Below are 13,129 nucleotides of genomic sequence, written 5' to 3' on the forward strand. Positions count from 1 at the left end.
ACCAAGTTGTTTAACAAAATCCTGGAGAGTGAGAGGATGCCTGATGAGTGGAGAAGCAGTGTACTGGTCCCCATTTTTAAGAACAAGGGTGATGTGCAGAGCTGCAGTAACTACAGAGGTATACAGTTGATGAGCCACACCATGAAGGTATGGGAAAGAGTTGTTGAAGCAAAGCTAAGGCGAGAGGTCCAGATCAGTGAGCATCAGTTTGGTTTCATGCCCAGAAAGAGTACCACAGATGCTATTTTTGCATTGAGAGTGTTGGTAGAGAAGTACAGAGAAGGTCAGAAGGAGCTACATTGTGGATCTAGAGAAGGCATATGATAGGGTGCCAAGAGAGGAACTGTGGTACTGTATGAGGAAGTCAGGTGTAGCTGAAAAGTATGTTAGGGTGGTGCAGGACATGTATGAGGATAGTGAGACAGTTGGTGTGCAGGTTGGAGTGACAAATGGTTTCAAGGTGAAGGTAGGGTTACATCAGGGATCAGCTTTGAGCCCCTTCTTGTTTGCAATGGTGATGGAAAGGTTGACAGATGAGGTTAGGCAGGAGGCTCCATGGACCATGATGTTTGCAGATGACATTGTAATCTGTGTTGAGAGTAGAGAGCAGGTGGAAGAATTCAGAAGGTTTCAGCTGGGGGAAGAGCTTTTTCTTATAAAGCCCCCAAACTCTGGAATGATCTTCCAGAACCTTTTCGGGACTCAGACACAGTCTCAATCTTTAAGACTAGGCTGAAAACTCACTTGTTCAGTTTAGCTTTTGGTAGCTAATGTTCCCCCTTAGATAAAGGCAGCAGATCTAGGGGTCCATGGACACAGGGAATTATAGTAAACTGAGACGCTGGTGCTGTCGTCCCACTGCTCGCACACGGTCACTCAGGATTGTGGACGGTGGAGCAGAGGGATGCCAAACTGTTTCAGAGTGCTGCCGTGTCTGTGTGTCCTTCTGGTTCTCTCCTTTTAGTTAAGCTGTCATAGTCAGATCTGCTGGAGTCGTTAGCCACACTCTGGAAATGTTTACATTCCCTGTTTTACATACAAATGGATAGAATAAAACTAATTCCATCTCCCTGCTTTTTTTCAGAGTATACAATCACCCATATGTCCGGCTGGACACTGAAGGACGACCGACTGCTAAGGACAGACTCCTAGTTATTCCTAATACCAATATTACTGCTATTAATATTAGTAATATAATCACTTGTAGGTAGTTTGACCAGAGGAGGATGGGTCCCCCCTGGTGAGCCTGGTTCCTCCCAAGGTTTCTTCCTCAGTTCTGAGGGAGTTTTTCCTTGCCACTGTTGCCCCTGGCTTGCCCACCAGGGGGTTTCTGTACATTCTTACAGTCCTGTTGAAACTTTGTCTGTTCCGAAATTCTGTAAAGCTGCTTTGTGACAACATCCGTTGTAAAAAGCTCTATACAAATAAATTTGATTTGATTTGATGAGAGAGAGAGATCTGGAGAGGTGGAGGTTTGCACTGGAGAGGAGAGGAATGAAAGTCAATAGAGACAAGATGGAATACATGTGTGTGAATGAGAGGGAGACAGGTGGAAAGGTGAAGATAAAGGAGATAAAGCCAGAGAGGCCAAGTTGAGATGGTTTGGACATGTGTTGAGGAGGAACAGTGGATATATTGGTCAAAGAATGTTGAAGATGGAGCTGCCGGGTAGAAGGAGATGAGGTAGACCTCAGAGAAGGTTTATGGATGTAGTGAAGGTGGACATGGAGATGGTTGGTGTAAAAGTAGAGGAGGCAGTGGATAGGGCAAGATGGAGGCAGATGATCTGCTGTGGCGACCCCTAAAGGGAGCAGCCGAAAGAAGAAGAAGAAGATCATTGATATGGATTTAGAACTGCAAGTAATATGGACAGAAAGCACACAGGACACTTTTCCACTTCGCCTCAGTCCATTTTAAACAAATTCAGGCCCAGAGAAGGTGGCACCGTTTCTGGATCCTGTTTATACGGTTTTTAGATGGTTTCTTCTTTGCATGGTAGAGTTTTAACTTGCATTTGTGGATGCTGCCACAACTGTATTCACAGACAGTGGTTTTTGAAAGTTTTCCTGATCTCTTGCAGTTCTCTAGAGAATTGTGTCTGTTTTTAATGCAGTGCTGCTTCAAGTCCTGAAGATCACAGCCAGCCAATATTAGTTTTCAGCCTTGTCCCTCGCATGCAGAGATTTCTCTGGATTCTCTGAATCTCTTAATGTTATTATGTACCACATATTATTAGGTCATGAAATCTTTTCAAGTTATTCTTGAATTGATGCACTATTTTCCAGCTCAGTCTTTCACAGAGCAGTTAATCCCTCCCCATCTTAACATCTGAAAGACTCAGCTTCTCTGAGATAACTATATGGATGGATTTACCTATTAAGTTCTCTGGCTGCAAATTGATGGAACCAGCTTACATTGGAGTTGGGGGCTGACTTCAGGAGGGGTTTGGACATGTGTTGAGGAGGAACAGTGGATATATTGGTCAAAGAATGTTGAAGATGGAGCTGCCAGGTAGAAGGAGATGAGGTAGACCTCAGAGAAGGTTTATGGATGTAGTGAAGGTGGACATGGAGATGGTTGGTGTAAAAGTAGAGGAGGCAGTGGATAGGGCAAGATGGAGGCAGATGATCTGCTGTGGCGACCCCTAAAGGGAGCAGCCGAAAGAAGAAGAAGAAGAAGAAGAAGATCATTGATATGGATTTAGAACTGCAAGTAATATGGACAGAAAGCACAAGACAGAGACTATAAAAAACTTTTATTGTTTAATAAAGAAGAGATTTGAGAAGCTGCTGCACAGACAAGCCACACCGCCTCATGTCTCATCTTTTCCACCCTGTTTACAGGTGTTTAATCTGTTTACACCGACCCTGGGCTCGGAGAGTGTAAGGAGCATATTTTACTCCAAAACCTGTATATATCATTCAGCACTATATGTTTATATATAGTGCCTTCACACGTGTGCAAGTCATGTATCCCTTGTGCACTAATGCATCACCATACCATCATGAATACTGGCTTTTGAACTGTGCACTGGTAACAATCTGGACGGACCCTCTCCTCTTCAGCCGAAGGACATGGCATCCATGATTTCCAAAAAGAATTTCAAGTTTTGATTCGTTGGACCACAGGACACTTTTCCACTTCGCCTCAGTCCATTTTAAACTAATTCAGGCCCAGAGAAGGTGGCAGCGTTTCTGGATCCTGTTTATACGGTTTTTAGATGGTTTCTTCTTTGCATGGTAGAGTTTTAACTTGCATTTGTGGATGCTGCCACAACTGTATTCACAGACAGTGGTTTTTGAAAGTTTTCCTGATCTCTTGCAGTTCTCTAGAGAATTGTGTCTGTTTTTAATGCAGTGCTGCTTCAAGTCCTGAAGATCACAGCCAGCCAATATTAGTTTTCAGCCTTGTCCCTTGCATGCAGAGATTTCTCTGGATTCTCTGAATCTCTTAATGTTATTATGTACCACATATTATTAGGTCATGAAATCTTTTCAAGTTATTCTTGAATTGATGCACTATTTTCCAGCTCAGTCTTTCACAGAGCAGTTAATCCCTCCCCATCTTAACATCTGAAAGACTCAGCTTCTCTGAGATAACTATATGGATGGATTTACCTATTAAGTACTCTGGCTGCAAATAGATGGAACCAGCTTACATTGGAGTTGGGGGGTGACTTCAGGAGGGGTCGTCTCAGAGCAGGCTTGATCGAAGGCATCTCGTCTAATACTTCTGACCTGTCTTTCTGACCAGAGTTTAACCCTTGTTACCTGATGCGTAACACATGTTAAAGAACACAGGCAGGAAAAGGAACAAAAGAAAGACATAGCCTGTAGCTGCGTCCAAGCAAAGATTTATAGCTGCCTGGTATTATGAAGCCTTATGGAGCTAACCTTGCTAACCTCCCACAGTGTCCAGACTCCCAAGGTAATGCCTGTTTTATGGCTTCTACCTCAGACTTTGTGGAACCAACGTTCTTACTTCGGGTCATGTGAAAGTTCTTCTAAATAGCAGTGCCTTTGGCTCAACCAGATAGTGGTGTTCACTACACTTTTCTGTACAAAATACATTCCTACTGTTTAACTTTGTGTACCTAGATTGTGGTGCTAGTACTTCAGCCAGTGATTGTGTTCAATAGTCAAAACCGCTCCAGAGCAGGTTAAACTCAGTGAAATCACTATTCACCCTGCAGTTAAATATAACAGTGAAACACAATAGTCTTTGACTACTTTGAAGAGCTTAATAAGAATAAGTGATTGCATTTGTAGAGCAGTGAACGGGTACATTTTGCTGAACAGGATGTTTTTCAGCACTAACACCTGGACACATTGCTACCTTCACTTTTTCTCCTTTGGCCTGGTTTTCTGGTCCTTCAGAGTTTATCTGTAGAGTTTACCTGACTGCAAAACCTTCACGAGGTCACTCCCATGATGGTTTGTTGCAATTTGCAAGTTTTCTGTTTGAATCACAGCATCCCAATAATTTTATTTTGTTCAATATACCAAACATAAAAACATGAATCCTTGTAAAAATACAGATAAGTATCTTTTACAGGAGATCAGGTCAAGTGTCTGGCCTAATCTCCTCTGTAAAGAGCCGGCATAGCAGCAGAAACACTCTTGATTCCACTTGTTTGAAGTCAGGTACAGTCCCAAGAGTTTCCTACTGCTCCAGACTGACCACTAGCTAGTACGCTGTAGAAGTGTTCATGTGGTCTCACCGACCATCGCGCTTATGTTCAGTGGCTGTTGTTCGACAAAGAGAAGTGAGCCAAGCATTTCTGGATGATTTATGGAAGGAAAAGCACTTCATTTAGGACGTTTAACAGGTGTGATGATTAGTGGTGCCGAGTTTGCACCTCCATGATTGAGGTAGGGACTGAAGTATGGATAGAGTTTCCCAGTGAAAGACTGACCAGTGAATGAGTAGATATGAGACTTGGCCTTAACATCATAGAAGGAGACCAGACCCTCCTCATAATCCACAAACACCCCCACCTTCTGGGGAGCCTTTTTCAAGGAGAGGTTGACCGAGGGAGAATCCTGAGCTTTATATTCAGTCCCGTTCCTCAGAAGCAGTCTCCAGAATCCATTCTTGGGCCGGGCTGTAATATTCCCCTTCCTGTTACTGGACTCTGTGGTCACCCCTAACGTCCAGTCAGTCTTCCCTCTGACCTGAACCTCATAGTAAAATCTCCCTGAGGGGAACCCCTCCTTTCCCAGCACACAGAAACAATAATCAAACCTCTCTGGGTTTTCGGGGAGATTCTGCTGTTTGTCTCCACATGTGACCTTTTTCCCGTCATCAGAGAGGATGAGTTGAGGATGAGCTGAATCAGGATCCAGAGTCACAGCCACTGAGAGAGAAACACAGTTTAACCTCATTTAATGTTAAATTTATACAGCAAGTAATACACAATACACATATTTAGACATGTGATCAGTAAGAGCCTTCACACCTGCATATTTCCGAATTCTCTTCATTTCTGTTTGGAAAAAACATCATAAACAATATCATTAGATTTTGCATTTAAATTCAGCTCAGTTAAGTTCTTAATGCACAACTAAGCAAACAAACATTGTTTATTGGGCTAGTTAACATGTGAATGCGAATGTATTCACCCCATTTGGCATTTTTCATGCTTTGCTATCTCACAACCTGGAATTAAAAGGGATTATTTGAGGGTTTGCATCATTTCATTTACAGGACATGCCTACAACTTGGACCATTTGATGTTGTTTTTGTTGTGAAGCAAACAACAAACAGGACAAAATAACAGAAAACTTCAGTGTGCATAATTATTCACTCCCCCTAAAGTCAGTACTTTGTAGTGCCGCCTTATACAATTACAGCTGCAAGTTGCTTTGGATAAGTCTTCATGAGCTTGCCACATCTTGCCACTGGGATTTTTGCCTATTCCTCAAGGCAAAACTGCTCCAGCTCCTTCAAGTTAGATGGTTTCCACTGGTGAACGGCAATCTTCAAGTCTGACCACAGATTCTGATTTGGATTATTTCACTTCAGACTATTTTGTGCAGTTGCATCACATACAATTCAGGTAAAAAAAAAAAACATTTAAGTACAGGTTGTAATGTAACAAAATAGGTTAAAAGCCAAGGGGGTGAATACTTTCGCAAGGCACTGTACATATCACACCTATAGGAGATTTTATGAATTCCATTCTAAATCCATAGGCTTTAATATTGAGTTGGTCTTCTTTCCAGCATTAACAGCTTCCACTCTTCTGGGAAGATTTCTACAATATTTTGGAGATTGTCTGTAGGAATTTCTGCCCATTCATCCAGAAGAGCATCTGTGACACTGATGTTGGACGAAAGGGTCTGGCTCGCAATCTCTATTCTAGTTAATCCCAAAATTGTTGGATGTGGTTGTGGTGATGGCCGGTCAAGCTTTTCCATACCAAACTCACCCAGACATGTACAAAGTTGGAGGTATACAATTGCCCAAATGTCTTGTTCTGCTGAAACATTAAGAGTTCCATTCACTGGAACTAAGGGTTCTAGGTCAACCCCTGAAACACAGCCATATCATTATCCCTCCTCCACCAAACTTTACAGCTGGCACAGTTCAGTCAGGCAGGTAACGTTCTCCTGGCATTCTTCAAACCCAGACTCATCCATCAGACTGACAAAGAAGTGTGATTCATCACTACACGTTTCCACTGCTCCAGAGTCCAGTGGTGTCGCTTTACACCCCTCCCTCCGATGCTTGGCATTGAGTATTTTGATCTTTTGCTTGTCTGCAGCTGCTCAGCCATGGAAACCATGATGCTCCTAATGTGCCGTTCTTTTGCTGACGTTGCTTCCAGAGGCAATTTGGAACTAAAGTGAATGATTTACACAGGATAGACACTGTGTGCTTCAGCTGTGAGTTTGTGTGGTACCACTTTGCAACGGAGGTGTTGTTGGTCTTAAACGCTTCTATTTCACAAAAACAGCAGTCACTGTTGACAGGGGCAGATCTAGTAGGGCAAAAATCTCACAAACTGACTTTTGGCAGAGGTAGCATCCTATGACAGAGCCGTGTTTAAAGTCACTGAGTTCTTCAGTACGACCCTCTATCAAATGTGTATTGAGACTACAAGGCTATGTGCTTAATTGTATTCAATTTTAGCAATAAGTGAAACACCTGAACACAGTAATTAGGAAGGGATGTACCACTATGTGTGTCTTCTTCTTCTTCTTTCGGCTGCTCCCTTTAGGGGTCGCCACAGCGGATCATCTGCCTCCATCTTGCCCTATCCATTGCCTCCTCTACTTTCACACCAACCATCTCCATGTCCACCTTTACTACATCCATAAACCTTCTCTGAGGTCTACCTCTTCTCCTTCTACCCGGCAGCTCCATCTCCAACATTCTTTGCCCAAACCATCCAACCTGGCCTCTCTGGCTTTATCTCTAAACTGCTCCACCTTCACTGTCCCTCTGATCTGCGCATTTCTAATCTTACCACTATGTCTGTCTAGAAAGGGTAAATTCTCTATGTCTACTAAATATCTAGATGACCTTCTGAAAAAAGATTTTCTGAAACATCACCTCTGCTTAACCTGGGAACTTCTTAATGATCAATAAATACTTACTGATCTCAGGAATCTTCTCCATCTCCTTACTGAGCTCTTCCTGAAGCCGAGTCAGAGCTCTCCTCAGAGGCTCTACCTTCAGATGAGTGTTAATCCTGGCCTCAGCCCAGTTCTTGGTGTGTGGAGGGCTGCAGAGGGACGGGTAAACCTAGAGTCCAGCAGGAGAGAGGAGAAACCCCTCAGCATGGGGAGTGCTGTCCTGTGATGGACTGCATTACCATGGAGAAACAGAAGGACTCTGACCTGTAGGAGGTGGAGGTGGTCCTCAGTGTGGGAGAGCTGCTCCAGTTCAATGTCTCTCCTCTTTAGCTCAGTGATTTCCTGCTCCAGCTCTTTAATGAACTCTTCAGCCTGCCTCTCTGCTGCTTTCTGCTTCTCCTCCATCACCTCAAGCAGCTCTGCCTGGCTTCTCTCAATGCAGCGCAGCAGAGCTCTGAAGACCTCTACACTGTCTGCTTTCTCCTTCTCTGTGCTTTTCTAACAGGGAATAAACCAGAAACCACTTAGTAAACATTTAGAACCTAAACATTAAGTGTAGGGTCTTTAAAACTTTAAAATGTTCTTCACACTCCAACATCTCTCATTCAGTCATGGTTCTTCACGGAAAGTAAAGCGGCTCTTCTATGGTTTCACCCTAAGAACCAAATGTTGCACCTTGTAGAGTTTGTCTTTATTGAGATTCAGTTAAGAGTTACTCACTCTACTGAGCTCTACAGAGTGTTTGATCTTCTCAATCTTCTTCAGTCGGTTCTGGACCTTCTGCTGAACTTCTCTCTGTGTCTTCACCAGCTGAGTCTATTACAAAGACACACATTATATCCACATTTCTCACATATGAGGAATTTTATTAAGCAAAAACAGGAGAAAGCAATAATAAATCTGTCTGATGTCTCTCACCTTCTTCTCTCCACTCTCCTCCTCTATAGGAACAGTGCTGTGAGTCTTGTGGTCTGTCTCAGTGCAGAACTGACACACACTTGTCTGGTCATCTCTACAAAACAGCTCCAGGGGTCTCTCATGTTTCTGGCAGATGTAGTCCTCCAGGTTCTCCACAGGGTCCATCAGTTTGTGTTTCTTCAGTTTAGGTGTGGTTTTATGAAGTGCTAGATGAGTCTCACAGTAAGAGACTCCACAGTCCAGACAGGATTTCAGAGCCTCCAGCTTTTTATCACTGCAGCAGTCACAGATCACCCTTTTACGTTTGGAGGTTCGTTTCTCTGGAGCTCTGCTGGATTTGACCTGAACTGACTTCTTGAACTGAGCAGCCAGTCCAGAGATGAAAGTGTTCACACGTAGATGAGGCCTTTTATGGAATCTCTCCATACAAATTGGACACTGGCAGCGTGAACTGCTGTCCCAGCACTCTTTGAGACAGACCCTGCAGAAGTTGTGTCCACATGGTGTAGAGACTGGATCAGTGAACACATCCAGACAGATGGAGCACTGGAGCTGATCTTCAGACAGGAGACTGCTGGAGGAAGCCATGACTGATGGAGGAGACGCAGAGACACAGTGACTGTGATGTTAGCCCCTAGAAACCATCACATATATAAATAAACCATCATGTAATATCATGTAGCGATAGGAGCATTTTAACCCAAATTTAAAAAGGGGCACCACCTCAGATTCGCAATAAAAGGACTATAATTAAATTCTTTACCTTTATTTTCAATCCTGGTCTGCATAACATAATAAATGAAGGACGCTGTGGACGTGCAATTTCTCAAAATCACACTAATGTTTGATTTATTTTCATATACTCTCGTGCAAGTGTGTTCTATTTCATTAAGGAAAACACTTTTCGTAACAATTAAGGTTACGAGAGATCAGTGAAAGGTAATCATGACTTAACACCCATAACATGGTACTAAGAAGGCAACTATTAAAACTGATAACTAGCCCTTAAGCTTCCGATACAATTTCTAATGGCTAACAAATGAATCACAGTGACCAGCACAGTGTCAAGCCTTTCAGCAGTTGATCCAGCAACAACGAGGTCATGAGAACCAGTTAGTTCATGAAATTTTCGGCATATGAAACTTCCCAATTTACTGGCTGGCTCTGCAGAATACTGAGCTAATGTTATTTCCGAAGAGCAGATTTGGTTTAAATTTTAGAGAATCCTGGTCGTGATGAGGCCCACTTAACAAAAGTGAAAACGTTTGGAGGTGTTTTACGACCCGGAAGTGTTTATTCAGGGTGAATAGGGGAGGAGGAATTTTAAAGGGGGCTGGCAGACAGCCCCTCTAAACAGCTTTGATGATTGATGTGGTGTCATCTTTAATCCTTTAATGGCTTTGGGGGGAGGGGGGGGTTATTCCACAAAGCACGGTAACTCAATAATCCTGACTAATTTTTATCAATTTCAGTTCCACCAAAGAATCAGAACCAGAATCAAGCTTTATTGGCCAGGTCTGCTACACATACAAGGAATGTGGTTCTGGTTACAGGAGCTCACGGAGCGCAGTATCAGACAGACATTCACCTGTAGGGAATAAGATCAAATAAATATAAAATAAAACCTGCATCCCTACCATCACACACACACACACACACACAACCCCCCACATACCCCCCCAACACACACACACACACACACACAACCCCCCACATACCCCCCCCCAACACACACACACACACACACACACACACAACCCCCCACATACCCCCCCCCAACACACACACACACACACACACACAGTCAGACCTGTAAACCTTACAATGTGCAAAGTATGGGTCTAAGGTTAAAGTGCTGCGTGGAGCAGCAGTTAAAGGGTGTATAGTGGCAGGGAAAGGGGTCAATGAGGTGACAGTCAGATATGTGGGGTAATATATAGAAGTTATGCTTAAGCAGCACTTAGTTACCATGACAACGTACAGCTGTTGCCGGAAGAAAGGAAGGAGAAGGACAAAACATACTTTACTTTCAATGTAAATTCAATGTAAGTCAATGGACCCAGACTTTGTTCCAAGTAATCTTGGGCCGTTTCTTTTGGTCCATTCATCGTGAAATTTACAAACAAGGTGAAGAGCAACAGGCATTTTTCAAATTATGTCAAAAACTGAAGAATGACAAAACTGGATACGAGGTTTTCTTCAGACAACAGCGAAATGCTTCCGAACAAACCTGCTCTGTACCAGACTAAAGCTGAGCCTTAGCAAGTCTTCTGGACGAGCCGTGTGACGTCACGGGATTAAAACAAAACTCTAGAACAACGTTCCTTCTCAATACTGTCCCATACACCGCTGCATACAGAGCGCATTATATTTAACACGTTATTATGAATATACTGTGAGGCCCTTTAACATTTACCATTAAACATGTATGTATTAATAAACTAATAAGGAGCATATATGAAAAGTCTTCAACTGCGTGAAGGTGGTATAAATCAGAGGTCTGTGCATATTAGAGCCTCAAAATATTAGTTACTATTACCTGTGTAAGTGTAATGTTTTCTCTCGTGTTTGTATTTCCTGGCCTACTGTGAGGAGTTAGCAGCACTTTTCTGCATACATCCATCCATTTTCTAAGCCGCTTCTCTTAATGACCCTTAATGGCCGTCTTCACTACAGGCATCACTGATCGTCCTCACATTTTACCAAACAAGGTGTGAAATACTGGGGGTCTTGGGGGTCTATACTTTCCTAATGAGCCTCTTGGACCCCTTGAATGTGTCTAAATCTAAATTCTGAGGGGTCCCTGAAAATAAATGGATGATGAAGTTATTCTGTCCCTCAGAGAAATCAAACACAAATTCAGGGAAAGTTCACTGTTTCGCTGCTTCACCCACAGCCAGCGAGCTTCCATCATTGGTCCTCTCAACTGACAAGAGCTGCAGCGCTGCTCTGCCTCAGGGTGGCGCTGTAGCAAACTGGTTCACTCAGTTGGTCCTTCATTACCTAGAAAGTGCAAATACGTCCGGAAACTTCTGGAAAACTTCACAATATGCCGTAACATATTTATGAATCTGAAAACTTTCCCAATTTCCCAAAAGACTGGAGGAAAGAGGGAACTTTGTGCTGGAAAAGAACTTTTAGAAAGCATTTAGATTGAAACTGTGGATGAAACCAGTCCTGCATGTTCGTTGATTGAGTAGATCAGACTGAAACAAACGGTTTTATTACAGAATTCTGGAGAGGTTACAAACAGAGAACATGCATCATGTATCTCCCAAGTAAGCTCTGACCCCTTCTCATCTGACTCCCTTTTTATAGTCGCATGACCGCTCCTCCCTTACCCAAGATGGCAGTAGATTCCATCAAGCCTCCAATGTGTGCATTAGCACATCTCACCAAACTATATCATGGAGGTATAAGTATGTGCTTGAGACGTCAGCGCTTCTGCAACGGTCAGCTCAAGGTGTTTCCTGTGTTTATCAACTCCTCCTGCTTTCAACCAAATGGCTCTGCTTATCTGATAGGATGAAACACATGTATGGTCCAGTGTCTGCTACTATCAGCCTCGAGCTGTTTCCTGTTATCTGACTTCCTTCTGCATTTCAGTTAGTCCCTTATGTGCTGACTCTTAGCTATTATCTATTCCAGCCTTATAGTTGGACAATATGACCATTAAGCTTTCAATGCTAAACATAAGCTTTCTTTAATACATCTCAAAAGAGTAATAAAAATAATAATAAGGCTAATAATTCCACAAAACCCAATGGTTTTGCTTTCTAATGGGAATCAACTCAATGATTTCCAAAACAGACGTCTAATTTCTTGCAGAACACGATAAGATCCCATTAGGAAACCATATAAATGCATTTAGAATCAGCCATTGGTCCCCTGTTAACCCATTAGGATGAAATCAATCCATCAAAAAAGCCAAAACCCTTTACAAAACCATCAGGAACCAACAGAACCACTTTATGGTTTCTGTTTTTTTCAGCAGGGCTGTAACTCATTTCGAGAAAACAAGAGATGTGCAAGACCTTCATACCTGTTTGAAAGACCTTCCACACTAAAATAGTTAATTTCCAAAATCAGATTTAATGAACCAAACGTTTTATTGCTAACGAAGCATCATTGAGTAGAGAGTGAGTGGGCAGCCAACATGGGACCCTCCAAGTACCAGGGGGCTTTTCACATAATGTTACAAACTAAGCGTGCCCTGAAACCTGCTGTTTGGCTTGAGGGCACCTTTAATCTTCTATAGGACTTACGAAGTGGTAAAAAGTTTAACACACAAACAGTTTCTCGATCATTTAGAACAGTTAAAAACAGCAGAAGGAGTTTTATCAGTAATTACCAGCATCAGTAGCTTCACTGTTCTCCTCACTCGGCCTGCTGTTCTGCTCCTTCACAGTTCAGATGCAGGAGATCAGCGCCTCCAAGAGAGACTTCAGACTGAAGACTGAGAGGAACGGGACTGGACTGTTTATGAAGAGGCTTTGCTCCTGCCTGATGTCATGAGGCCACTCCCACTGTTTCAGGACTGTTCTTTGTTGTATTTGCAGGTTTTATTTACCAGTAGATGGCTGACCTGAGTTACAGACCCCCAACATGCACCTTTTTCTCTGCAACACAAA

General features: G+C 42.9%; 1 protein-coding gene across 2 annotated transcripts; it reads right to left on the bottom strand.

Moving 5' to 3' along the window:
* Positions 1-3,228: 3,228 nt before the first annotated feature.
* On the bottom strand, positions 3,229-12,927 carry LOC108415259 (E3 ubiquitin-protein ligase TRIM39-like). Of its 2 annotated transcripts, XM_017688275.2 has the most exons (7): positions 12,850-12,927; positions 8,499-9,088; positions 8,301-8,396; positions 7,845-8,078; positions 7,602-7,749; positions 5,459-5,485; positions 3,229-5,356 (listed from the first exon to the last, which is right to left on the bottom strand). In XM_017688275.2, exons 2-7 carry the CDS (start codon positions 9,084-9,086, stop codon positions 4,809-4,811), a joined length of 1,641 nt encoding a protein of 546 aa, XP_017543764.1. In that variant the 5' UTR covers positions 9,087-9,088; positions 12,850-12,927; the 3' UTR covers positions 3,229-4,808. The 2 variants fall into 2 exon arrangements, with proteins under 2 accessions (XP_017543764.1, XP_017543765.1); XM_017688276.2 differs by lacking the exon at positions 5,459-5,485.
* Between the last annotated feature and the right edge of the window lie 202 nt (positions 12,928-13,129).

The sequence above is a fragment of the Pygocentrus nattereri genome, chromosome 2, assembly GCF_015220715.1.
Source record: "Pygocentrus nattereri isolate fPygNat1 chromosome 2, fPygNat1.pri, whole genome shotgun sequence".
Classification (NCBI taxonomy): domain Eukaryota; kingdom Metazoa; phylum Chordata; class Actinopteri; order Characiformes; family Serrasalmidae; genus Pygocentrus; species Pygocentrus nattereri.